The 27432-nt window shown below is 49.8% G+C and overlaps 1 protein-coding gene and 1 long non-coding RNA gene across 9 annotated transcripts in view; one reads left to right on the forward strand and one right to left on the reverse strand.

The window, feature by feature from the left end:
* The window catches only part of LOC112236291 (membrane-associated guanylate kinase, WW and PDZ domain-containing protein 2-like), a 288293-nt gene extending 268597 nt beyond the window's left edge, over positions 1–19696 (forward strand). For 5 of the 8 annotated variants that reach the window (XM_042297931.1, XM_042297933.1, XM_042297935.1 and 2 more), the window contains 4 exons: positions 3240–3492; positions 6865–7008; positions 9614–9752; positions 15664–19696. In XM_042297931.1, the coding sequence (XP_042153865.1) occupies positions 3240–3492; positions 6865–7008; positions 9614–9752; positions 15664–16481 (1354 nt within the window). In that variant the 3' untranslated portion in view covers positions 16482–19696. Of the gene's footprint in view, positions 1–3239; positions 3493–6864; positions 7009–9613; positions 9753–10499; positions 10611–15663 lie in introns of all 8 variants that reach the window. The other 3 variants (XM_042297937.1, XM_042297938.1, XM_042297932.1) reach the window with 3 other exon arrangements.
* On the reverse strand, positions 595–27166 carry LOC121839376. The gene is made up of 4 exons (XR_006078903.1): positions 25902–27166; positions 25629–25745; positions 7349–7414; positions 595–651 (listed from the first exon to the last, which is right to left on the reverse strand). It is a non-coding gene; the product is annotated as an uncharacterized LOC121839376 (long non-coding RNA).
* Positions 27167–27432: the final 266 nt, after the last annotated feature.

Genomic DNA, 27432 nt, shown 5'->3' on the forward strand with positions numbered 1-27432 from the left:
TTCATCAAATCAAATCAAATTTATTTATATAGCCCTTCGTACATCAGCTGATATCTCAAAGTGCTGTACAGAAACCCAGCCTAAAACCCCAAACAGCAAGCAATGCAGGTGTAGAAGCACGGTGGCTAGGAAAAACTCCCTAGAAAGGCCAAAACCTAGGAAGAAACCTAGAGAGGAACCAGGCTATGTGGGGTGGCCAGTCCTCTTCTGGCTGTGCCGGGTGGAGATTATAACAGAACATGGCCAAGATGTTCAAATGTTCATAAATGACCAGCATGGTCGAATAATAATAAGGCAGAACAGTTGAAACTGGAGCAGCAGCATGGCCAGGTGGACTGGGGACAGCAAGGAGTCATCATGTCAGGTAGTCCTGGGGCATGGTCCTAGGGCTCAGGTCCTCCGAGAGAGAGAAAGAAAGAGAGAATTAGAGAGAGCATATGTGGGGTGGCCAGTCCTCTTCTGGCTGTGCCGGGTGGAGATTATAACAGAACATGGCCAAGATGTTCAAATGTTCATAAATGACCAGCATGGTCAAATAATAATAAGGCAGAACAGTTGAAACTGGAGCAGCAGCACGGCCAGGTGGACTGGGGACAGCAAGGAGTCATCATGTCAGGTAGTCCTGGGGCATGGTCCTAGGGCTCAGGTCCTCTGAGAGAGAGAAAGAAAGAGAGAAGGAGAGAATTAGAGAAGGCACACTTAGATTCACACAGGACACCGAATAGGACAGGAGAAGTACTCCAGATATAACAAACTGACCCCAGCCCCCCGACACAAACTACTGCAGCATAAATACTGGAGGCTGAGACAGGAGGGGTCAGGAGACACTGTGGCCCCATCCGAGGACACCCCCGGACAGGAGGATATAACCCCACCCACTTTGCCAAAGCACAGCCCCCACACCACTAGAGGGATATCTTCAACCACCAACTTACCATCCTGAGACAAGGCTGAGTATAGCCCACAAAGATCTCTGCCATGGCACAACCCAAGGGGGGGCGCCAACCCAGACAGGATGACCACATCAGTGAATCAACCCACTCAGGTGACGCACCCCTTCCAGGGACGGCATGAGAGAGCCCCAGTAAGCCAGTGACTCAGCCCCTGTAATAGGGTTAGAGGCAGAGAATCCCAGTGGAAAGAGGGGAACCGGCCAGGCAGAGACAGCAAGGGTGGTTCGTTGCTCCAGAGCCTTTCCGTTCACCTTCCCACTCCTGGGCCAGACTACACTCAATCATATGACCCACTGAAGAGATGAGTCTTCAGTAAAGACTTAAAGGTTGAGACCGAGTTTGCGTCTCTGACATGAGTAGGCAGACCGTTCCATAAAAATGGAGCTCATAGGAGAAAGCCCTGCCTCCAGCTGTTTGCTTAGAAATTCTAGGGACAATTAGGAGGCCTGCGTCTTGTGACCGTATTGTACGTGTAGGTATGTACGGCAGGACCAAATCAGAGAGATGGGTAGGAGCAAGCCAATTGTAATGCTTTGTAGGTTAGCAGTAAAACCTTGAAATCAGCCCTTGCTTTGACAGGAAGCCAGTGTAGAGAGGCTAGCACTGGAGTAATATGATACATTTTTTTGGTTCTAGTCAGGATTCTAGCAGCCGTATTTAGCACTAACTGAAGTTTATTTAGTGCTTTATCCGGGTAGACGGAAAGTAGAGCATTGCAGTAGTTTAACCTAGAAGTGACAAAAGCATGGATTAACTTTTCTGCATCATTTTTGGACAGAAAGTTTCTGATTTTTGCAATGTTACGTAGATGGAAAAAAGCTGTCCTTGAAATGGTCTTGATGTTCTTCAAAAGAGAGATCAGGGTCCAGAGTAACGCCGAGGTCCTTCACAGTTTTATTTGAGACGATTGTACAACCATTAAGATTAGTTGTCAGATTCAACAGAAGATCTCTTTGTTTCTTGGGACCTAGAACAAGCATCTCTGTTTCATGCATGCTTTATAATAAGGATTTTATAATTACTCAACCTTAAGGTGACCATGGATGCGTTACTCGTTTTATAGTTGAATGTTACATTAGTTTGTACGATAGCCTTAATTTAGGCTATATTAAATTGTGTTTGGTTGACAAAGCAACCAAATATCAACATTTAATTGAGATGTATCTACTGATTGCATAGTTCCATCTGAGCCACTGGCTTAATCCCATTCTTTAACTTGTATTTTTGGTTAGAGACATGAATCCAACATATCATTGGTTAAACTTGTCAACAGGTTAATATGCTATTCATTGTTTATTGTATTTCAAACATTGAATTGTGTTTGATTTTCAACATAACAATCAAAGTTAAAGAATAGGACTAAATCATATCAAACTTTAAATGCACTTTAAATAAAGTTGGATTTGATTTAGTCCTATTCTTTAACTTAGATTGTTGTGTTGACTTACGTATTTCGTTGCGATGGAGACGTCAATCCAACATATCAAATATGAATTTGGAGACAAACTGTAATTAAAGCCAGAGTAAGTCAGTATTACAGGTGGAAGTATCCAAGCAGAAGAATTACATTTCCTTCAAATGTTGTTATTTGGTGGGTTGACAACTGAACACAATTCAATATAACTAAATATCATTACATTTGAAATGAATCAAAGCTTGAAACCCTGGGCTTATTGTATTGTCTATTTTTAGTTGAATTCTGGCTTGAATTGAAACAATGGCTGTCGATGACTTTGCAAATTCTATATAGGCCAAAATAGTCTCATTGACGTTACATGAGTGATAAAGTATGGTCACATGTCATTTTCTCTGTGAAACCTTCCTTTTGGAATGACTTTGATAGCAACAGCGAATCTATTTAGTTTTTAAGTGACATCTCAAAACAATTATTCTCAAGATAGCATCATGGTAATAGTCACTGACAAATATCATATCTAAGCAGGGTGGGGCTTGGTTAAAACCCAGGATGGGAGACTAAAGGGTAGCTGTAGATATACCAATTCTCCAGTAGGAGGTGCTGCCCAGCCTATTGTTTTGAAGATCTGATGCTGTTTTTAAGGTACAAATTCAACAAAGACGAACCTATGTTGAAATGTGGTTACCATGACAACCTCATCTACATAGTTGAAATTTCACCCTCAAAACATTGATTACTTTTTTCAAATCCAATGTATTTTCCTTGTAGATTCCTTGTCACAATACATTGACAAATTACGTTGTAACAACGTTGATTCAACCAGTTTATGCCCAGTGGGAAATGTTCCTTTAACTTGATTGGTTGGTTAGTTACAGGTCAGAGGTGAAAGCGAGGCAGGATGTGAAACCGGACATCCGACAGCCTCCATTCACAGACTACAGACAGCCCCCGTTGGACTACAGACACCCTCCTGTAGCAGACTACCGCCAGCCACCCACCCTGGACTACAGACACCCTCCTCTGATGGACTACAGACAGCTGTCCACTGACCCCAGGCACTTCCCTATGCCTGTGCCCCACGACTACAGACAGATCCAGCCACAGATGCCACAGGTCTACCAGGTTAGATACTTTACTCATCAATACAATATTGACCTGGGATGTCTGCTAACTTAAATTGTACTTTTACTTTACGTTACTTTATTTTAAGTATGTAAAGCTGTCAAAATGGGGCTCCCAAGTGGCGCAGCGGACTAAAACACTGCATCTCAGTGCTAGAGGCATCACAACAGACGACCTGTTTCGCATCCAGACTGTATCACAACCAGCCGTGATTGGGAGTCCCATAGGGTGGTGCACAATTGGCCCAACGTTTGCCGGTGTAGGCCGTCATTGTAAATAAGAATTTGTTCTTAACTGACTTGCCTAGTTAAATAAAGGTTAAATTAAAATAAAATAAATTCAACTGAAATACATGGGCATTGACAAGCAAGAAACAGTAGTTCAGGTAGAGAGGTTAACGAGGAAGTTGTGGTAATTCTATCCGGGTTAAACCAGACTGAACGCTGCACTGAGTTAAACAATGGCGAGTGCAGCATTCAGTCTGGTTTAACCAGGCTATAGTAATACACATGGCCATTAGCTTTTGTGATGGTGACTGATTGTCTGAATGTGTCCTGTTCCTTCCCCTCCTCCCTGGTTCTTACTGCCTGTTGTCTGAATGTGTCCTACTCCTTCCCCTCCTCCCTGGTTCTTACTGCCTGTTGTCTGAATGTGTCCTGTTCCTTCCTCTCCTCCCTGGTTCTTACTGCCTGTTGTCTGAATGTGTCCTGTTCCTTCCTCTCCTCCCTGGTTCTTACTGCCTGTTGTCTGAATGTGTCCTACTCCTTCCCCTCCACCCTGGTTCTTACTGCCTGTTGTCTGAATGTGTCCTACTCCTTCCCCTCCTCCCTGGTTCTTACTGCCTGTTGTCTGAATGTGTCCTGTTCCTTCCCTCCTCCCTGGTTCTTACTGCCTGTTGTCTGAATGTGTCCTGTTCCTTCCTCTCCTCCCTGGTTCTTACTGCCTGTTGTCTGAATGTGTCCTGTTCCTTCCCCTCCTCCCTGGTTCTTACTGCCTGTTGTCTGAATGTGTCCTGTTCCTTCCCCTCCTCCCTGGTTCTTACTGCCTGTTGTCTGAATGTGTCCTGTTCCTTCCCCTCCTCCCTGGTTCTTACTGCCTGTTGTCTGAATGTGTCCTGTTCCTTCCTCTCCTCCCTGGTTCTTACTGCCTGTTGTCTGAATGTGTCCTACTCCTTCCCCTCCTCCCTGGTTCTTACTGCCTGTTGTCTGAATGTGTCCTGCTCCTTCCCCTCCTCCCTGGTTCTTACTGCCTGTTGTCTGAATGTGTCCTACTCCTTCCCCTCCTCCCTGGTTCTTACTGCCTGTTGTCTGAATGTGTCCTACTCCTTCCCCTCCTCCCTGGTTCTTACTGCCTGTTGTCTGAATGTGTCCTACTCCTTCCCCTCCTCCCTGGTTCTTACTGCCTGTTGTCTGAATGTGTCCTACTCCTTCCCCTCCTCCCTGGTTCTTACTGCCTGTTGTCTGAATGTGTCCTACTCCTTCCCCTCCTCCCTGGTTCTTACTGCCTGTTGTCTGAATGTGTCCTACTCCTTCCCCTCCTCCCTGGTTCTTACTGCCTGTTGTCTGAATGTGTCCTACTCCTTCCCCTCCTCCCTGGTTCTTACTGCCTGTTGTCTGAATGTGTCCTACTCCTTCCCCTCCTCCCTGGTTCTTACTGCCTGTTGTCTGAATGTGTCCTGTTCCTTCCCCTCCTCCCTGGTTCTTACTGCCTGTTGTCTGAATGTGTCCTACTCCTTCCCCTCCTCCCTGGTTCTTACTGCCTGTTGTCTGAATGTGTCCTACTCCTTCCCCTCCTCCCTGGTTCTTACTGCCTGTTGTCTGAATGTGTCCTGTTCCTTCCTCTCCTCCCTGGTTCTTACTGCCTGTTGTCTGAATGTGTCCTGTTCCTTCCTCTCCTCCCTGGTTCTTACTGCCTGTTGTCTGAATGTGTCCTACTCCTTCCCCTCCTCCCTGGTTCTTACTGCCTGTTGTCTGAATGTGTCCTACTCCTTCCCCTCCTCCCTGGTTCTTACTGCCTGTTGTCTGAATGTGTCCTGCTCCTTCCCCTCCTCCCTGGTTCTTACTGCCTGTTGTCTGAATGTGTCCTGTTCCTTCCCCTCCTCCCTGGTTCTTACTGCCTGTTGTCTGAATGTGTCCTGTTCCTTCCCCTCCTCCCTGGTTCTTACTGCCTGTTGTCTGAATGTGTCCTACTCCTTCCCCTCCTCCCTGGTTCTTACTGCCTGTTGTCTGAATGTGTCCTGTTCCTTCCCCTCCTCCCTGGTTCTTACTGCCTGTTGTCTGAATGTGTCCTACTCCTTCCTCTCCTCCCTGGTTCTTACTGCCTGTTGTCTGAATGTGTCCTGTTCCTTCCCCTCCTCCCTGGTTCTTACTGCCTGTTGTCTGAATGTGTCCTACTCCTTCCCCTCCTCCCTGGTTCTTACTGCCTGTTGTCTGAATGTGTCCTACTCCTTCCCCTCCTCCCTGGTTCTTACTGCCTGTTGTCTGAATGTGTCCTACTCCTTCCCCTCCTCCCTGGTTCTTACTGCCTGTTGTCTGAATGTGTCCTACTCCTTCCCCTCCTCCCTGGTTCTTACTGCCTGTTGTCTGAATGTGTCCTACTCCTTCCCCTCCTCCCTGGTTCTTACTGCCTGTTGTCTGAATGTGTCCTGCTCCTTCCCCTCCTCCCTGGTTCTTACTGCCTGTTGTCTGAATGTGTCCTGTTCCTTCCCCTCCTCCCTGGTTCTTACTGCCTGTTGTCTGAATGTGTCCTGTTCCTTCCCCTCCTCCCTGGTTCTTACTGCCTGTTGTCTGAATGTGTCCTACTCCTTCCCCTCCTCCCTGGTTCTTACTGCCTGTTGTCTGAATGTGTCCTGTTCCTTCCCCTCCTCCCTGATTCTTACTGCCTGTTGTCTGAATGTGTCCTACTCCTTCCCCTCCTCCCTGGTTCTTACTGCCTGTTGTCTGAATGTGTCCTGTTCCTTCCCCTCCTCCCTGGTTCTTACTGCCTGTTGTCTGAATGTGTCCTACTCCTTCCCCTCCTCCCTGGTTCTTACTGCCTGTTGTCTGAATGTGTCCTGTTCCTTCCTCTCCTCCCTGGTTCTTACTGCCTGTTGTCTGAATGTGTCCTGTTCCTTCCTCTCCTCCCTGGTTCTTACTGCCTGTTGTCTGAATGTGTCCTGTTCCTTCCTCTCCTCCCTGGTTCTTACTGCCTGTTGTCTGAATGTGTCCTACTCCTTCCCCTCCTCCCTGGTTCTTACTGCCTGTTGTCTGAATGTGTCCTGTTCCTTCCCTCCTCCCTGGTTCTTACTGCCTGTTGTCTGAATGTGTCCTACTCCTTCCCCTCCTCCCTGGTTCTTACTGCCTGTTGTCTGAATGTGCCCTGTTCCTTCTCCAGGACTTTGACTTCTTCACCGTGGAGCTGGAGAAGAGTGTGAAGGGGTTTGGCTTCAGTATCCGTGGAGGGAGGGAGTACAAGATGGACCTGTTTGTCCTGCGACTGGCCGAGGATGGACCCGCCATCCGCAACGGGAGGATGAGGGTAGGTTGATGACGATGTCACATCCTGCGCTGAACTAACACTTCCCCTCAACATACTTACAGTAGCTTCTGTCCCAACGCTGGTTTAGTGGGATATTAATAATACATCTTTGCTAGTTATAATTGTCTGATGATTATCTTGGCAGCAAATTTCCAGTTTAAGCCCTGTAAGAAAATAATCTGCTAATGCAGTGTGGCTGAGTGTGTGAAGGATTTGGGATGTTTTGACACCTGCTGGGTTAGTGGGTTTACTGGCAGCAGAAACGTTTCCCTAGTCTAGTCAATAATACATCGGGTACTATAAACATTCAGATGAATAATTAAAGGGTGGCTGCTTTTACCATGAGTAGTTTTCACGTTTGTCCGTTTCGTAATGTTCTCTCCAGGGACAGTCTGCCGGTCACCATCTGTTTAACACAAAAAAAGAAGTTCAAATGTAACGTTAGTACTCTTTGTAAAAAGATGCAGAGCGTGTTTTTCCCCAAGTTCACACCTTCCTTCCATCACCTCTGTCGAAGTATGAGTCACTCTCTCTCAACAGCTGTATATGTTCTTGTAGCCTGCTATGTTCATCCAGGGTGACTCTGACCACTTTATGGCGTAAAAAATACAGAAATCTCACTTTACTTTTCCGATATCAAAGAGTACATTACAAGTCTGTCATCGCATTTTTTCTATATCTCCTAAAGTATCTTGATCGTCTCCTACCCGTCACACTTTTCTCTCTGCCCAATCTCCCTAGTGTGGGCCAATAGCGTCATCGCTGTGCATTCCTTATCTGTAATGAACCTGTCGGAGATAATGTGTGTGAAACGGCCTGTAGGGATATTACTCTCACTCCGTCACGGCGAGGTAAATGCAGCTCGGCGGGCCCAGGCCCAAACCCATCGCCTGGGGATGAGGGATAGCTAGCGGTCCTGTTCTCTCTCTTCTACGCCCGGGCCGGTATCGTGATTTATCCTTCAGTAATCACAGCTTTAAAGGCCCACTCAAACTCTGCAGTCCGCCACACACAGGCCCAGTTTGAACTCTGATCATGGGGGAGATGAATGGTCGAGGGGGAAAGGTAGGATCATCTAACACCGCTGTTGAAATGAACTGGGATGGGCCGGCCGGCCGGCTATATAGTATACTATTTTTTACACCACCAAGACTCAGGCTCTGGTCAAAAGTGCACTATATAGGCAATAGGGTGCTGTTTCAGACACAGCCTTAGTAAGCTTGGCTGTACTCGAGATAGCATCTAGAGGAGAGACAATCCAAGGATAACCATGCTTCATCTGGAGGTCATACTACTGCTGTTGGCTTGGTGTTCAATTCTCCCATCCACACCCAGTCACTTCCCATCCATTTAAAGGGGAATGACTCAGGCCGGCCTCAGCCATTCACTAACTGTCAGAAGGTGTAGATGGACGGACGGCCCAGCTCCGCTCAGATGAGCCTAATAACACTTAATGACTCCCCTTCTCTCTCTCTGTTGCCGGGAGGATTCTCTCTCCTCTCACTTTCAAATTACTTATTAGCACTATTAGCCGATGACTTTTCCATTTGTTACAGTAATTGGTTTATACATTTGGCGCCACAGCACGTGGTCTCCTACACTATCAGTCAAGAGGGCACTGGTCCCATTCCCAAGTGAAGGTATTGTGTTAGTGAGATCCTTCAGGGGATATGCCTATACAATCGGCCTCCGACCTTGATGTTGTAGTCATAGAGAGGTCACAACCTTTTCACTGTAGTGCTGGAAGGGAGGTGTAGTCTACTTAGTGAAATGAATAGGTTACTACCAGGTCTTCAGCTACTAATGTCCTGGGTCATATTCATTAGGAATACGTTTTGCAACGGAAAGCTAAAACAATTGTTTCTTATTGGACGGATTCAGGTACTCCCTCCCTGTTTCAGTCTAGTTTCTTCCATTTGGTACGTAATGAACAACGCCCAGGACATTGGTATTCAGGAGGGTATCCTCTTTAGTCTCAACCCCCCCTGCAGGGACGAGTCCGTAATTCAATCTAAATGACATTATAAAAACGGGCTGCAGGAATTAATGACAACTGACACCACATTCATATTCATGAGTGCTAATTCAGATTAGCGCTTTACACTGGCCGCTCTGATCCCTCTGCACCACTATGATTTATAGATACACATTGATCCTAATAAATTGTGATCCACAATAAATTTGCCTTATTAATTTTGTGCTTTAATACGTAGTGTGTGTGCTTATCTCCGAGGCCTGCCAAGAAATAATTGCGTTGGTGGTTGCGGTAGTGTGTGCCAGCGTTCGTCCATAATTTGTTCATCTAATCAGGGAATTGGTGTGAACTTGTCACGCAATGTAACGCATGTTTATATAACACAAGGTGCTCAGTGGGTTGGTGATTTAGAGGTTACTGTCACAGTGGTCTATTGTCTATTTATTGTCTGTGCAGTTTCTGCATGGCAACAGGATTTCATGCACATACACACACCTGCATGCACACACACACACACAGCCGGGGGATGACGACGACACATACACACACACACACAATCTATCTACAGTATTGCTCCCTCTCTCTCTCTCACTCTCTCTCTCTCACTGTGTTGTCTCTCCTCCTTTCCAGGTAGGGGACCAGATCATTGAGATCAATGGGGACACCACCAGGGACATGACCCACGCCCGGGCCATCGAGCTCATCAAGTCAGGGGGCCGGCGGGTGCGTCTGCTCCTGAAGAGAGGCACAGGGCAGGTCCCAGAGTATGGTGGGTTTCCATTCTGTCCCTCGAACCCTGTTGTTTACCCCTCCCCAGACCAAGGCTAATCCAGCAGTAACACATCTCATCTGATTCCAGTAACACTATAATCACATTTTAAAAGTCACATGCATTTCTAAGATGATTACGTCTATAGATGATTCTTTACTCGGGCCTCCCGAGTGGCGCAGCAGTCTAAAGCACTGCATTGGAGTGTTGCGGCGACACCACAGCCTGGGAGTCCCATAGGGTGACGCACAATTGGCCCAGCGTCGTCCGGGTTGGGGGAGGGTTTGGCCGGGGGGGCTTTACTTGGCTTTCGTGCTCTAGCAACTTCTTGTGGCGGACTGGGCGCCTGCGGGTGAACGGTGTTTCCTCCGACACATTGGCGAGGCTGACTTCCGGGTTAAGCGGGCAGATGTTAAGAAGTGCGGTTTGGCGGGTCATGTTTCGGAGGATGCATGACTCGACCTTCGCCTCTCCCGAGGCTGTTGGGGAGTTGCCACGATTAGACAATTTCACAATCACTAATTTGGGTTGAAAAAGGTGGTAAGAATTACAAAAAACATCAACTTATAATAACTCTGCTTATGTCTGGCATGCCTATCTTCTAATGTAGTTGTATTTTCTACATCTATAGCAATGTCTTTCTCTCTACTTAATACTTTAACACTGATAAACTTGTCTTTCTCTTGACTAACAATAGTGTAACTCTTCCTTTCAAGGCGTCTGGTTTAACCCTAATGACTGGTATAGGTTGTTACTCCCCTTTCCTTAGGAATGGTACCTTCCAGTCTCTCCATGTGCATGAAAAGTGACAAGCATGGCTCCCCCTATTTCTTCTTAATGGGCCACTCTAAAGACACGGTTTGTGACGATCTGCATGTTCCAGTCTAATTCTACTTGGTGTCGTGGTTTGTGGTGTGGTTTTGTGTGCCCATGCCGTGGGTTGCAGCTGTGACTTCCTGGTCAGAACACACTGGCTCCTCCTCTCCACTTCAATCACAGTGACATCAACCTACAGTAGTTCCCCAGCTATTGGGGTTTTCAAGACAACTGGGGGGGGAACGAGGTCAAATCATGACTTCACTGATCTTCAGGTCGGAAACTCTGAGCTTTATAAAGATGTCAGAGTTTGACCGTTCAAAACTATTTTCCCAGTCGGAGTTAGTTTTTTCCCCTGAGTTCCCAGTTGTCTTGAACACACTTAAGTCTGAGATTTCCAAGTTCCCAGGTGTTTTGAACGCAGAATATGTCCACGTGGTCATCAGGCCAGCCCAATGGAATTATTATACTGTATGTACACACAATAAATACATATTACACATTTAGAAAGATCCATGGACCAACTTTTACAAAATAGCGATTCAAACTGACAACCACTATCGTCTAGATAGATTAGTCAGAAATATATAGGCAGACTATTTCCTGTGATAAAATCCCACCATGGTGCACGCTGAGGCCCCTAACAGACATTTATGTCCCCAGCACCTCAGGGAATGACAGCACCTAGCGGCCCTCTTGGTAATAAATCGTGATGTGTCAGACTCTCCCATGGTCTCTGTAACGGAGAGTCACACTCCCGGCCTGTGGGTAGTGAGTTAGCGCTGAGGCTAGCACTGCACATGACTCTTCCACAGCCAGCCAAGGCCTCCACTGTGAAATACAGTCATCAGCACTTAGCTTTGGCAGGTGACCAGGGTCTTTAAACACAGGAAATAGTATTGTCTGTCTCCTTCTTTGTCGCTAGGCGACTTCTGACTACCACTCCCAGTCGGAGACTCTCCCCGGCCATTTATGACAGAGATTTTTTTGCCATCTATTTCTGTCTCTCTGTCCCTCCCCCCCCCCCCTCCCTCTCCCCCCTCCCCCTCCCCTCTCCCTCCCCCCTCCCTCTCTCCCCCTCCCTCTCTCTCCCCCCTCCTCTCTCTCCCCCCTCCCTCTCTCTCTCCCCTCTCTCTCCCCCCTCCCCTCCCTCCCTCTCTCCCCCCTCCCTCTCTCTCCCCCCTCCCTCTCCCTCCCTCCCCCTCCCTCTCCCTCCCCTCTCCCCCCTCCCCCTCTCTCCCCCTCCCTCTCTCCCCCCTCCCTCTCTCTCCCCCTCCCCCTCCCCCCCCCCTCTCTCCCCCCCCCCCCCCTCCCTCTCTCCCCCCCCTCCCCTCTCTCCCCCTCCCTCCTCCCCCCTCCCTCTCTCCCCCTCCCTCCCTCTCTCCCCCTCCCTCCCTCTCTCCCCCCCTCCCTCTCTCCCCCCCCCCTCCTCCCTCTCTCCCCCTCCCCCCTCTCTCTCCCCCTCTCTCCCCCCCTCCCCTCCTCTCTCCCCCGGCCTCTCTCCCCGGCCTATGACAGAGATTTTTTTGCCATCTATTTCTGTCTCCCTGTCTCTCTCTCTCCCTCCCTCCCCCCCTCCCTCTCTCCCCCTCCCTCTCTCCCCCTCCCCTCTCTCCCCCCCTCCTCTCTCTCCCCCCTCCTCTCTCTCCCCCTCCCTCTCCCTCCCCCTCCCCCTCCCTCTCTCTCCCCCTCCCTCCCTCTCCCTCCCCCTCCCTCTCTCCCCCCCCCCTCCCCCCCTCTCTCTCCCCCCTCCCCCTCCCTCTCTCCCCCTCCCCCCCCTCCCCCTCCCTCTCTCCCCCTCCTCCCTCTCTCTCCCCCCTCCTCTCTCCCTCCTCCCTCCTCCCCCTCCCCTCCCTCTCTCCCCCCCCCTCTCTCTCCCCCCCCTCCCTCCTCCCTCCCCCTCCCTCTCTCTCCCCCCTCTCCCCCTCCTCCCTCCCTCCCCCTCTCCCTCCCTCCCTCCCCTCTCTCCCCCCCTCCCTTTCTCCCCCCTCCCTCCTCTCCCCCCTCCTCTCTCCCCCTCCCCTCTCCCCCCCCTCCTTCTCCCCCCCCTCCCTCTCTCTCCCCCCCCTCCCTCTCTCTCCCCCTCCCTCTCTCTCCCCCCTCCCTCTCTCTCCCCCTCCCTCCCTCTCTCCCCCTCCCTCTTCTCTCCCCCCCCTCTCTCTCCCCCCCTCCCTCTCCCCTCCCCCTCCCTCTCTCTCCCCTCCCTCCCCTCTCTCCCCCTCCCTCTCTCTCCCCTCCCTCCCCCTCCCTCTCTCCCCCCTCCCCTCTCCCCCCCTCCCTCTCCCCCCTCCCTCTCTCTCCCCCCCCTCCCTCGCTCTCCCCCCTCCCTCGCTCTCCCCCTCCCTCGCTCTCCCCCTCCCCCCTCCCTCCCTCTCCCCTCCCTCCCTCTCCCCCTCCTCTCTCCCCCCCTCCCTCCCCCTCTCTCTCTCCCCCCTCCCTCCTCCCCCCCCCCCTCCCTCTCTCCCCCCCCCTCTCTCTCTCTCCCCCTCCCTCTTTCCCCCCCCCTCTCGCCTCTCTCGCTCCCCCCTCCCTCTCTCTCCCCCCTCCCCCCCTCCCTCTCTCTCCCCCCCCTCCCCTCTCTCCCCCCTCCCTCTCCCCCTCTCCTCTCTCCCCCTCCCTCTCTCCCCCCCCCCTCTCTCTCCCCTCCCTCCTCTCTCCCCCTCCCTCCCTCTCCTCCCCCTCTCTCTCCCCCTCCCTCCCCTCTCTCTCTCCCCCCCCTCTCTCCCCCTCCCTCTCTCTCCCCCTCTCCCTCTCCCCCCCCTCTCTCTCCCCCCTCCCTCCCCTCTCTCTCTCCCCCTCCCTCCCTCTCTCTCCCCCCTCCCTCTCTCTCCCTCCCCCTCTCTCTCTCCCCCTCCCCCTCCCTCTCTCCCCCTCCCTCTCTCCCCCCTCCCTCTCCCCCCCCTCCCTCCCTCCCTCTCTCCCCCCTCCCTCTCTCCCCCCTCTCTCTCTCCCCCCCCCTCCCCCCTTCTCCCCCCTCTCTCTCTCCCCCTCCCTCCCTCTCTCCCCCCCCTCTCTCTCTCCCCCCTCCCCTCTCTCCCCCTCCCTCTCTCCCCCCCCCCCTCTCCCCCCTCCTCCCTCTCTCCCCCTCCCTCTCCCCTCCCCTCCCTCCCTCTCTCCCCCCTCCCTCCCCCCCCTCTCTCTCTCCCTCCCCTCCCTCCCCCTCTCTCTCCCCCCTCTCTCTCTCTCCCCCTCCCTCCCTCTCTCTCCCCCTCCCTCTCTCTCCCCCTCCCCCTCCCCCTCCCTCCCTCCTCCTCTCCCCCCTCCCTCTCTCCCCCTCCCTCTCTCCCCCCCCCTCTCCCCCTCCCTCTCTCCCCCCCCTCCCTCTCCCCCCTCCCCTCCCCCTCTCTCCCCCCTCCCTCCCCCTCTCTCTCCCCCCTCCCCTCTCTCCCCCCCCCCTCTCTCTCCCCCTCCCTCTCTCTCCCCCTCTCTCTCTCTCCCCTCCCTCCTTCCTCCATTAGAAAGACATTTTTCTATTACCTGCCCGCGGGTGACATAAAGCTGTGAAATACGCACCATGAGCCCATTACACTGTCAGCCAGAGGACGCCATATTAAATCACCAGCGTCACTTTTCATATCAACTATCAACCTGTGTGTTCTGGGCAGAGCAGTCACATAAAAGTGGAATAGCCATTTGTAACATGGATGTGGGGGATTGTGTGGATACGTAGATGTTTTTACAGGCCTAGGTTTATCTGTATACTGAGAGGATGTAGTATTTATGTTTGATGCGCTGCTTCGGGGTTATTTAACTACATTTTGCAAAGCGGCTCTGTATTTTCAGCTAGTTTATACAGTACTTTGCAGAGGAAAACGAATTCAAAGCTTATAAAAACGGCATCCTGATGAAATAATGAAGTTGAATAAAAGACGGTTGCCACATTTAGTACCACATAATATAATACTGTGTGTGTGCGCGTGCATGACGTTTGTGAGTATGTGGACGTGTGCATGCTGTGTATTGTGTGGATGTATTAGAGCATGTGTACATTTGTCCCCTCATACAGAGTACTAGAGTATGGAGGTTGTATTAAGGTCAGATCCAGTCAGCTAGCTGGGCAGCAGGGCCCTCACCCCTCAGAACGAACAGAGCCGTATCCAAGGTGACAGCAGGCATTAGCTCAGCACACATACTCCCTCTCACAATCCTATTGGGCCACACAGCCTCCACGGGAGACAGGTCATCACTTCAATACACCAAGCAGTGGCTGATGGGTAGCGGAATGAGCTGGTGTGAATAGTCCAGGGTTTCAGAGCGCAACAGGCACCTGCATTGACTGTGAGCCTGCCCACTGAGCTCTCTCCAAACATCAGACCTTCCTAGCTGATCTGGGAGTCCATCTAGTCTGTAATGAGGCCTCATGGAACTAGCCTAGCCTCCCTCTTTGCCCCTGCTAGTTAAGACGATTGGCGCTAGCCTCCCTGGTGACTTCCCCCCTGCCTGCCTGTTTGTAATGAATGATTACCCTGGGACTGCTAGCTCAGCGATGCAGAGAGAGAAGCTAACAGGCCTTGTGAGCTGCAGCAGCCTCTCAGGAGAAGGTAGAGCCCTGTAGGTTTAGCCGCTACTGTGGTTACTCAGCCCAGAGCACCGGTGGGGAGTCTCGAACCCGCAGGTTTTCTCTCCCGAGCCAGGCTGAAGCACCGCCTGATTCAGCATATCATCCATTCCATTAATAAACCTGTTTTCGATTTCTCTGCCCGCTTCTTAGAAGTGCTGAGGCTTTAAAGGAAGCTAGGGAACTGAGATGTGTGCTGCCTAAAAGTGAACTTGCAGTGTGTGACTTATAGGAGTGAAGTGATATTTCACTTGCAGCCCATACCACAAAGACTGGGTTTGATTGTTGTGATTGCTACAATATGGATGCTGTCATCCATGTAGACTAGAGGCATGTTTTTTGGCTTGGTGTGTGTTGTTTGGATAAATCTATAGATTCATAGATATATCTCTATAGGGCAAACTTCCACTTAAGTCAACTTTTCACTCAGTCTCCCATTGACATCCATGCATGACTAAGTAAATGGAAGGTAGGATTCGCCCCTGACTGTTAAGACTATCCTTTCCCATGTCTAACTGTGTGTTTGTGCCCCAGCAGACAGTACCTCCCCCTGGGATGCACGCCCTTCAGCCTCCCCAAGTCTGTCGGAAGTAGCCCTGCCCCCAGACACTCTGACCATGCCATCGCCCTCATCTCATCTGACCCCGTCCCAGCAGCCCCCAGGCCCCGACCTGGCTCGCCTGCCACCGCAGGAGGTCCCGCGGGAGCCGGCGGTGCAAGAGAGCAGGAAGGCGGATCGCTCCCAGAGCCCCCGGAAGGCCCAGACCGAGCCGCAAAATCCGGACCAGACCGGCCACGGGAGGAGGGACCGGGACCGGCCCAGTGGGAGTGGTTGCAGTAATGGGAGGGCCAAGCAGAAGGAAGGTGGCAGGTCCACCCGCAGAGGGAGCTGCCCCAAAGAGGGAGGGCCGGTGGGGAGGGATGAGCTGCTACCTGGGGGAGGGGAGCCCAAAAGCTCCTCCAGGGGGAGGTCTAAGGAGAGGATAGCTGGGGAGAGCAGCAGCACGTCCCAGGGGAAAAGAGAACCCACACAGTCCCCGACGAAAGGCTCCAAGCCCTCATACACAAACTCTAACGGGAACGGCAGCAGCGGTGGTGGTACTCAGAGCGGCAGCAGCAGTCACCCAGACGTTAGTGTCGGGCATCAGGGGGAGCCGGCGCAGGAGAAGCCCAGGCCCAGAGAGGCAGAGAGGGGCCCTGGAGAGACCCGGCCCTGCCGCCCCAACAAGAGCACCAGCAGCGGCAGCACGGCAGTGGGTAGGAAGGCCACCGTGTCCCCTGGGCCCTGGAAGATCCCCGGCTCTGACAAGCTGCCCAGCACCCTGCGCTCGGGCACGTCCACTGTGAGCAGATAACACCTTGGAGTATACCCACTACCAGACCCCCAGGCCAGGCTACACTAAGCCTGGCTAGCCCCTTCATTGGATCCCCTCACCCTGCCTGCACTCCCCTACCCCACCCTCTAGACCTCAGATGTAAAGGGGGGTTCCTCCATGCGTTTTTAGAGAACCATTTTTATTTATATTGTACTCTAAATTATTTTGAGAGATATTTTACACCGACCACCTTAAGAACTGGAAAGCATCCACTTAAAAATTCAAAACAAGAAGAAACCAAGCAGAATGTGTGTAGCGTGACTGGATCCTTGAGCAGTGTTAAGGGGTCCGAATACAGGAACTTCCTTTGGAAGTGCTCAAATCCCCACAGCACTCCAGTCCAGGACGTACATGCAAATTGAACCACTCACCGATTGGTTGACTGTGACACTGCAGTTTTTTTTTATACAATGAAGTCTATTTTATGAAAGGAATGTTGAAGAGGGGTTGCCTGTTTTTGTGTATTTTGAAAAGAGAGAATGAAAACCAGAACTAGAAAAAGAGTATACGCATTAATGGGACTTTGCCTTAAATAAGAGACTGTAAGAGACTGAAGAAGCTATCCCGAGGAATCTATCAAACGGTATAGAAATAAATATATTATATGATGAGTATTAATATGTGGGACGAGATCATCTCTAATGCATACCTAGTTGGGCCAATGGTAGTTCTGAGACGCCTCATAAGCTAGACGAGTGAAGGAACACAACACCGTTTTTCAACACTCCCTTATAAATCCACAGCCACAAATCCACTATAATATTGCATTTCTAGTCTGTGTGGACCCATTCTACGAGACTGCAGTGGACTCTAAGGGCTGTTCGTGCTTGAATCATCAACGGTTGGGTCACAGGAGATACATCTCCCCCTCACTCTGCTTCGCGAACAAAGCAATTTGCTGAGGTTTGTCTGGTGGACAATGTGGAGAGAGTGAAGGCTCATGGGATATCGGGGCAGAGTGCCTTACGATCAGGGACCAACGGACAGAGAGGTCTGTTATGGACTTAAAGAACCTAGAACACTCTCTAGACTGATGTGGTTCAATCCAGGCTGCTACCGTACAGTCAATACCAATGTCCCAATATTCATATACATCTGTGCCATGACAGACATTCATGGTTTTATATCTGATTGTTGAAATTTGTTCACTATATTTACAGACCCCACAGTATTTATTTGGTCAGAAAACATTAGCAAATCTTTCCATTTCCTTACAGATTGAAGTTAGTTCCACAACTGTTGGGGTTCTGTTGGTATCTCATTGTCAGATATCGAAACGTCTAGACAGAACATCTCTATCAGATGGTGTAATCAAGCTGTAGCTACACAGAATTACGTGTTTGGGTGAAAATATGGCAAGGGTATGAAAGCAGGAAACTACACTAGTATTTCTGGTGGGGATCAGAGAGAGAGAGAAACATTGCCATTTGTCACAAGCTCATTCATCACTTAAATGTGTCTAATGCTCTGTGCTTCACTTAACGCTGTTCATTTACACAACACATGACACACGTTTATCTCCCAAAGACGCATATGTATACATTACAACTGACAACTGTCTGGATATTCATTTCAACATTTGTTTAGTCTCTAAGTGTCTACATAGCCAGTGACATTAAAATATATATACACACATCTCTCTCTACCAGATTGTGGCCCAATTAACTTCGGAGCTCTAGACAGTGGAGGCTCTGTCAGTGGCTCTGTCTACACTCTCCCATTACCAGTTTACACACACACACAGGTACACAGTTAAAACACACACAGTAACACACACACGTGCGTCCCTCAGAACCGCCTTGTCATCCGATGACTAAGGTAGTTTTTTAGTTTTTTAAACTCTCTCAAACCCTCTCTCTGGCCCTGGGACTCACAGAAGCTAATTCATCTGTCGCTCTGATGACTATTATACTGTACATGGAGATGTGGAGAGGCTACAATCATCTAGACATGATGATCATTGACAGACACAAGAATCATTCTTGGCGATAAAAGAAAAGTCATTAAGGAGCAATCTGAATGTGTCCCCTTTAGTTTCTGCAGACATCTGATTTTTGAGTGGTAATTTGCAGTGTGTCGAGCTAACAATCCAGCAAAGAGAGGACGACATTGGCAGAACAAAGCTGTCCCCCTCGGGTGGAAGAAATGCAGACAGTCTTTCAGAATAGCAGTAATTACAAGAGAGGTGAGTGATGCGCTGAGCCCATTGGAATCTCTATTTATGAGAGGAAAATATATTTCTTTAAAGCACAAAGTGGTTCAGAGAATTGGTATATAAATTGTGCTGGGGAACTGACCCTGAGTAGACAGGAGTCTGTGGCTCAGCCACTGTCTGGGCCTGTTTGAATACTTTAACAATGCATCCTTCCTCTCTTCCTTCTCTCTTTCCTAACGTCTTGTAAGAACAATGGTTACTTCAAGTAAGTAGGCAGCAGGTAGCCTAGATGTTCAGAGCATTGGGCCAGTAACTGAAAGGTTGCTAGTTTGAATCCCGAGCTGAATAAGTGGAAAATCTTCCCCTGAGCAAGGCACTTCACCCCAATTGCTCTGGATAAGAGCATCTGTTAAATGACAATAAATAAATATATAATAATGTAAAGCAGGTACATGTTCATTCATGTAAGTGTCACTGGTTACTTCAAGAAAGGATTCATTTGAACAGTGCCACTGTGTTCACCCCACACACAACCATTCCTATAGTGTCTGGCCAGTCCTGACTGTATACTGCACCTTCATCACTAAGCCTATCATGACTTCTGTGTAGACTAGAGACAAGGGAGAATGTCCTTCCTTCGCTGCACAGTTCTCCGCTTTCTCTCGTCAGAGCAGTCCCGCATTGAGGCAAATATCAGTACTTTTCTATGGGCAGATCAGAAGAGATAGGTATATCTAAAACGGTGAGTGTGTTGAAGACTGACGGCATGTACAATACATGAACCCCCTGAGCCTACCTAATGCAGCAGGGTATCACTGTGTAGTGTTATTATTAGCCGTGTTATTGACCTTGTACAGGTGTGTCGCTATTATAAATATGACTCGATGTATTATTATGGATAGTCCCAGACTATAAGTGAACGGCCTATTTTTATGAAATGCAACACTATGGATATATTAACTTTTGCAGAAATCTTGTTTACCGTATGATATTCTGAAATGCTGTCAAATAAAATATTGACACGGTGTAAAGTATTCAATTAGGATCGAGCTGTCACCGATTTATGTCTGACCGCGTTGATGGCCTTATGGCAGGTGAACAGAGTGCCCATTCATTAGTGCACACCGTAGTAAAACGTTTTGCTACAAAAACAAAGGTTTCTTATAGGACAAGTTCAGGTTAGATCCTCCGTGTTTTGTCTTGTTTGCTTCTGTTTTGTTCCAAGTGAAAACAACTCAATTTGCCCGGAGGTACTTACAGCAGGATTTCCCCCTGCCTTATGACCACATGAGGGCAGTGCTGTGTAAGGAAAGAAGGTAAATCACTGATTTCAAAATGACTATTGTACATTCTTATTGTTTCCACTAGAAAGCATTGTAGACTCCTTTTTATTTTTTTGCATCGTTTCGTAACATTTTCTTATATATACATGCATAGGTTATTTAACCTATTTAAGCTGTTCCAAATATTCCTCCTACGATTTTAACAGGCACTCGAATCTGGTCTACTTTATTTGAGATATGTACAATCAGACTGGCTAAACTAAGCAACAACAAACATGTTCACTTGGCCTTAAACTACATTTGTCTGCCATTATTTTTGGCAAAAGGACATGACGAGATATTTGATCAAAACTATCTCATACTTAACTTTACTTGAGAACGTCTTGTAAATGTACTTTACTTGAGAAAGTAATACCATTTTAATTAGGTATGTCACGCCCTGGTCAAAGTATTTTGTGTTTATCTTTATGTATTTGGTCAGGCCAGGGTGTGGCATGGGGTTTTTGTAATTGTGGTGTGTTTGTCTTGGGGTTTTGGTGGTGGTATTGGGATTGTAGCTTAGTGGGTTGTCTAGCAAGGTCTATGGCTGTCTGGAGTGGTTCTCAATCAGAGGCAGGTGCTTATCGTTGTCTCTGATTGGGAACCATATTTAGGCAGCCATATTCTTTGAGTTTGTCGTGGGTGATTGTCCTTAGTGTCTTACTTGTACTCTCTGTTAGTTTGCACTAGATAGGCTGTTTTCGGTTTTCATTACGTTTATTGTTTTGTAGTGTTTAGTGTTTAGTCGTGTTTACGTTTTGTTTAATAAATATGGATCGCAATCGACACGCTGCAGTTTGGTCCGACTCTCCTTCATCACCACTAGAAAACCGTTACAGAATCACCCACCACCAACGGACCAAGCAGCGTGTTAACAGGCAGGAACCACAGGAGAGGCAACAGAGGCAGCAGCAGCAGGAGCAGCAGCAGCTGCAGTGGGAGAGGCTGCACCACCTGGAGAAATGGACATGGGAGGAAGAACTGGACGGTAAAGGACCCTGGGCTCAGCCTGGAGAATATCGCCGCCCCAAGGAAGAACTGGAGGCGGCGAAAGCTGAGAGGCGCAGATATGAGGAGGCAGCACGGCGTAGCGGATGGAAGCCTGAGAATCAGCCCCAAAAATTTCTTGGGGGGCTCAGGGAGAGTGTGGCAGAGTCAGGAGTCAGACCTGAGCCAACTCTCCCTGTTTATCGTGAGGAGCCAAGGAGGAGACCAGAACCAGAGACTGTGAAGGAGTTAATGGGGAAATTGGAGGAGAGAGAAATGAGGGAGTTGCTGTGTTGGTGCTTTTTGCATGGAATTCGCCCGACGGAACGTGTTGGGGATTTGATGGCACCTGGGTTAGCGCTCCATACTCGTCCTGAGGTGCGTGTTAGTCGGCTGGTGAAGTTGGTGCCAGCCTCACGCACCAGGCCTCCTGTGCACATCCCTAGCCTTGCACATCCTGTGCCAACACTGCTCTCAAGATCTCCAGTACGCCTTCACGGTCTAGCCCATCCTGTGCCACCTCCACACTCCAGTCCTCCGGTAGCAGCTCCCCGCTCCAGGCTTCCTGTGCGTGTCCTCGATCCAGTACCACCAGTTCCAGTACCATGCACCAGGCCTTCAGTGTGCCTCGCCTGTTCGGCGCAGCCAGCGCTTTTCTCCTCTCCTGCGCTGCTGGAGTCTCCCGCCTGTTCAGCGCAGCCAGAGCCTTCCTCCTCTACAGCGCTGCCGGAGCCTCCCGCCTGTTTAGCGCAGCCAGAGCCTTTCTCCTCTCCTACGCTGCCGGAGTCTCCCGCCTGTTCAGCGCAGCCAGAGCTGCCAGCCTGCATGGAGAAGCCCGAGCTGCCAGCCTGCATGGAGCAGCCAGAGCTGTCAGTCTGCATGGAGCAGCCAGAGCTGTCAGTCTGCATGGAGCAGCCAGAGCTGTCAGTCTGCATGGAGCAGCCAGAGCTGTCAGTCTGCATGGAGCAGCCAGAGCTGCCAGTCTGCAAGGAGCAGCCAGAGCTGTCAGTCTGCATGGAGCAGCCAGAGATGTCAGTCTGCATGGAGCAGCCAGAGCTGCCAGTCTGCATGAAGCAGCCAGTCTGCATGGAGCAGCCAGAGCTGTCAGTCTGCATGGAGCAGCCAGAGATGTCAGTCTGCATGGAGCAGCCAGAGCTGCCAGTCTGCATGGAGCAGCCAGAGCTGCCAGTCTGCATGAAGCAGCCAGAGCTGTCAGTCTGCATGGAGCTGCCAGTCTGCAAGGAGCAGCCAGAGCTGTCAGTCTACATGAAGCAGCCCGAGCTGCCAGTCTGCATGAAGCAGCCAGTCTACATGGAGCAGCCAGAGCTGCCAGTCTGCATGAAGCAGCCAGAGATGTCAGTCTGCATGGAACAGTCAGAACTGTCAGTCTGCATGGAGCAGCCAGAGCTGTCAGTCTACATGAAGCAGCCCGAGCTGCCAGTCTGCATGAAGCATTCAGTCTACATGGAGCAGCCAGAGCTGTCAGTCCGCATGGAGCAGCCAGAGCTGTCAGTCTACATGAAGCAGCCCGAGCTGCCAGTCTGCATGAAGCAGCCAGTCTACATGGAGCAGCCAGAGATGTCAGTCTGCATGGAGCAGCCAGTCTGCATGGAGCAGCCAGTCTGCATGGAGCTGCCAGTCTGCATGGAGCTGCCAGTCTGCAAGGAGCAGCCAGAGCTGTCAGTCTACATGAAGCAGCCCGAGCTGCCAGTCTGCATGAAGCAGCCAGTCTACATGGAGCAGCCAGAGCTGCCAGTCTGCATGAAGCAGCCAGAGCTGTCAGTCTGCATGGAACAGTCAGAACTGTCAGTCTGCATGGAGCAGCCAGAGCTGTCAGTCTACATGAAGCAGCCCGAGCTGCCAGTCTGCATGAAGCAGCCAGTCTACATGGAGCAGCCAGAGATGTCAGTCTGCATGGAGCAGCCAGTCTGCATGGAGCTGCCAGTCTGCATGGAGCTGCCAGAGCTGCCAGTCTGCATGAAGCAGCCAGAGCTGTCAGTCTGCATGGAACAGTCAGAACTGTCAGTCTGCATGGAGCAGCCAGTGCCGCCAGTCTGCCCAGCGCCGCCAGTGCCCCCAGTCTGCCCAGCGTCGCCAGTCTGCCCAGCGCCGTCAGTCTGCCCAGCATCGCCAGTCTGCCCAGCATCGCCAGTCTGCCCAGCGTCGCCAGTCTGCCCAGCGTCGTCAGTCTGCCCAGCACCGCCAGTCTGCCCAGCACCGCCAGTATGCCCAGCGCCGCCAGTCTGCCCAGCGCCGCCAGTCTGCCCAGCATCGCCAGTCTGCCCAGCGCCGCCAGATCTGCCAGTCAGCCAGACTCTTCCAGATCTGCCAGTCAGCCAGACTCTTCCAGATCTGCCAGTCAGCCAGACTCTTCCAGATCTGCCAGTCAACCAGACTCTTCCAGATCTGCCAGTCAACCAGACTCTTCCAGATCTGCCAGTCAACCAGACTCTTCCAGATCTGCCAGTCAACCAGACTCTTCCAGATCTGCCAGTCAACCAGACTCTTCCAGATCTGCCAGTCAGCCAGGATCTGCCAGTCAGCCAGGATCTGCCAGTCAGCCAGGATCTGCTGAAACCACCAGCCAGCCAGGAGCTGGTAGATCTATCTACCTGCCTGAGCTTCCTCTCACTCCTGAGCTTCCTCTCACTCCTGAGCTTCCTCTCACTCCTGAGCTTCCTCTCACTCCTGAGCTTCCTCTCACTCCTGAGCTTCCTCTCACTCCTGAGCTTTCTCTCACTCCCGAGCTTCCCCTCAGTCCCGAGCTGCCTCGGTCCCGAGCTGTCCTTCAGTCCCGATCTGCTCCTCAGTCCAGTGGGGTTCTGGGTGGGGACTACTAGGCCATGGTCGGCGGCGGGTGGACTATCCAGGGACGAAGGGAGAGGGGACTAAGACATTAAGAGTGGGGTCCACGTCCCGCGCCGGAGCCGCCACCATGGACAGACGCCCACCCGGACCCTCCCTATTGTTTTGAGGTGCGTTCGGGAGTCCGCACCTTAGGGGGGTTCTGTCACGCCCTGGTCAAAGTATTTTGTGTTTATCTTTATGTATTTGGTCAGGCCAGGGTGTGGCATGGGGTTTTTGTAATTGTGGTGTGTTTGTCTTGGGGTTTTGGTGGTGGTATTGGGATTGTAGCTTAGTGGGTTGTCTAGCAAGGTCTATGGCTGTCTGGAGTGGTTCTCAATCAGAGGCAGGTGCTTATCGTTGTCTCTGATTGGGAACCATATTTAGGCAGCCATATTCTTTGAGTTTGTCGTGGGTGATTGTCCTTAGTGTCTTACTTGTACTCTCTGTTAGTTTGCACTAGATAGGCTGTTTTCGGTTTTCATTACGTTTATTGTTTTGTAGTGTTTAGTGTTTAGTCGTGTTTACGTTTTGTTTAATAAATATGGATCGCAATCGACACGCTGCAGTTTGGTCCGACTCTCCTTCATCACCACTAGAAAACCGTTACAAGGTATTTCTTGCCCTTTCAATCAGCGCATTTTGACTAGAATTCTGGAGTTCTGTAATCTTCACTTTTTAATGTCACAGTTACCAAATCAAATAAAACAATGTCACATGCGCCGAATACAAGTGTAGACCTTACCGTGAAATGCTTACTTACAAGCCCTTAACCAACAGTACAGTTCAAGAAGAGTTAAGAACCAGCACCTGCAAATGCGGAATTTATGGAATGAAAATCCACCTCACCGGTGAGTCGCCACCGATCTAAACCAGCATTGTCATTCCTTTCCTCAAGCGAGGCTTACTGACAGCTATTTGTATGCAGAGAGGGTAGGAATTCTGGCAGGCTGACCGGTAGATGAGATAATAGACACCCTAGAGCAGTGGTCACCAACGTTTTCTGAGTCAAAATGCAAGCCGAGATCTACCGCTCAGATAAAAAAAAAAAATTAACATGACTTTAAAAAACAAGCATATGTATGCAAAATTAACCAATTAAAAACAGTTCTGTAACAATGAGGTTTGTGCAGCAGGCCACAGGCCCAATACATTATCACTGCATATTGGCTAAGCTTGACTTGCCCTGTCAATGTTGTTCTTCTCAGACCATTTTGAAACTATTTCAAAACTGTAGGAACATGATCACACTGGTAATAGATGATGTGTTGTATTACTTGTGAGGCACAGCTAAGTGAGTATAATAATGTGCTTCTTTTACTGGACTGATGGCCTGCATCTGATGGTCAGACTGGGGGATGGAGGCAGCAGTGGTGAGGCTGCCTCTTACGGGACTTAAATTAACGGATTTTTAAAAAAACATTTTTTTTATCAGGGAAGTTGATTGAGAACACGTTCTCATTTGCAGCAACGACCTGGGGAATAGTTACAGGGGAGAGGAGGGGGATGAATGAGCCAATTGTAAACTGGGGATTATTAGGTGATGGTATGAGGGCCAGATTGGGAATTTAGCCAGGACACTGGGGTTAACACCCCTACGATAAGTGCCATGGGATCTTTAATGACCTCAGAGAGTCAGGACACCCATTTTAACATCCCATCTGAAAGACAGCACCCTACACAGGGCAGTGTCTGCTGGAGTGGCCCTCCAACACCACTTCCAGCAGCATCTGGTCTCCCATCCAGGAACTGACCAGGACAAACCCTGCTTAGCTTCAAAAGCAAGCCAGCAGTGGTATGCAAGGTGCTGGCACTTACCACCCCTCTTCACTCCTGCCCTCCGTTGAGAAAAGGGGACACAGTCTTCCAGCTGATGACGAAACTTAAGTTGCACGGCATTACTTCTGCTTCGTGCACCAATTCATGTTGTTACTCCTATGACCAGAGAACGTGAAATATTCCTCGATATTAAAAAAGAAACAGGGCACAAATAATAACAACTCGAGCTTATCGAAACGGGCATTTAATAGCTTATAAAAATGTTTAACAAGGTATTGACAGTGCTGAATAACAATTGAAACATGAACTTACTCATAAAAACAGCAGCTGCATTCTTTGAGTCTCTAGTTTTAATGGTTTTAAAAGTTTGGATATCTCACTTGATCAATTTCTAGTGATCGACTAGGAATAGCTTGTAGTTCGACCAGTCGATCGCGATCTACCGGTTGGTGACCACTGCCCTAGAGAGAGAGAGGCACGGCAGGAGAAACCCAGACAAACCCTCCTGCTGATGCAGAGCCAGAGGCTGAACTAGATCCAGGGTGGGGCTGATGTATTTTCCTCAGTAAAAGCAAACTATGTCTCCCATCATGGCTCGTTGAACCGGTTCTTCTACCTGGAGGCTCTTAGCTGTGATTGAGGACCTGGATTTAAGAACATTGATTGGGATAACATGTCAAGACACAACTTGTATTTCCACAAAGAGCAGGTTTTCTTCTGTCATCATAACCCCCGTCCATTAAACCTGCTGGGTTCAGACATGCTTGAGAGTGTAACATGGTAAATAGGAAATAGCTATAAGACTATTGGTTATTGGAAGGGCGCGGTCACAAGATGCTCTCATGGAGTATATTTTCCTTCATAGAATACATTCTGTTCTTTACACAGAACATTTAAAAAGAGCTGGTTGATACTCAGTAGTGTCCATAGGCTGGGTCTACTGGATGAGATAACAGTACCAGATTCCATCCCAGTGCTCCACTCCCTAGTCTACTGAATGTATGAGGAAAATCTGGGCATTTATCTGGTGTGAATGAACGGATGGCCTTACCTCTCTCTCAGGGAATGTTAGAGTCACTCCATCACACTCGACCAAGGGTCATCAAACATTTACCGCAAATATTAAATGTGTCTTTAACATGTTACTCTGAGACATATTGACCTGTCAATGGATCCTCAATGTTGATACAAGGGAAACCTGTCTCCCTACTTGTTCTCCTGGCCAGAGGGAAACATCTATTCTCTCTCTCTCCGTAGGCCACAGCTGCCTCTCTGTGTAACGAAATGTGTTAAATGAGGTGAGGCTTGCATCAGAGCAGTGAAACACTCCCATTCTTTCCTTATCCTTTCATCTGTCACCTTGTTTTCTCTGATGGCTCCTGTTGTAGTACTGAGGAGCGGAGCCGGTTCATACACACACACAAACACACACTGGGGCTGTGTGTCTCATCCTCCTTACAGCCACAGTGACCCTAAGGGCTGGGGTTAATTAGAATTGAAAGAAGTCAATTCAGGAAGTGATTTTAAATTAAAATCCAAAAATAAAAAAACATTTGAAATTAATACACCATATATCCAACAGTATGTGGACACCCCTTCAAATTAGTGGATTTGGCTATTTCAGCCACACTGGTTGCTGACAGCACATAGCCATGCAATCTCCATAGACAAACATTTGCAGTAGAATTACCTTACTGAAGAGCTCAGTGACTTTCAACGTGGCACCGTCATAGGAGGTCACCTTTCCAACTAGTGAGTTCATCAAATGTCTTCTCTACGTGAGCTGCCCCAGTCAACTGTAAGTGCTGTTATTGTGAAGTGGAAACGTCTAGGAGCAACAACG

Source organism: Oncorhynchus tshawytscha, linkage group LG15 (assembly GCF_018296145.1).
Source record: "Oncorhynchus tshawytscha isolate Ot180627B linkage group LG15, Otsh_v2.0, whole genome shotgun sequence".
NCBI classification, from domain to species: Eukaryota; Metazoa; Chordata; class Actinopteri; order Salmoniformes; family Salmonidae; genus Oncorhynchus; species Oncorhynchus tshawytscha.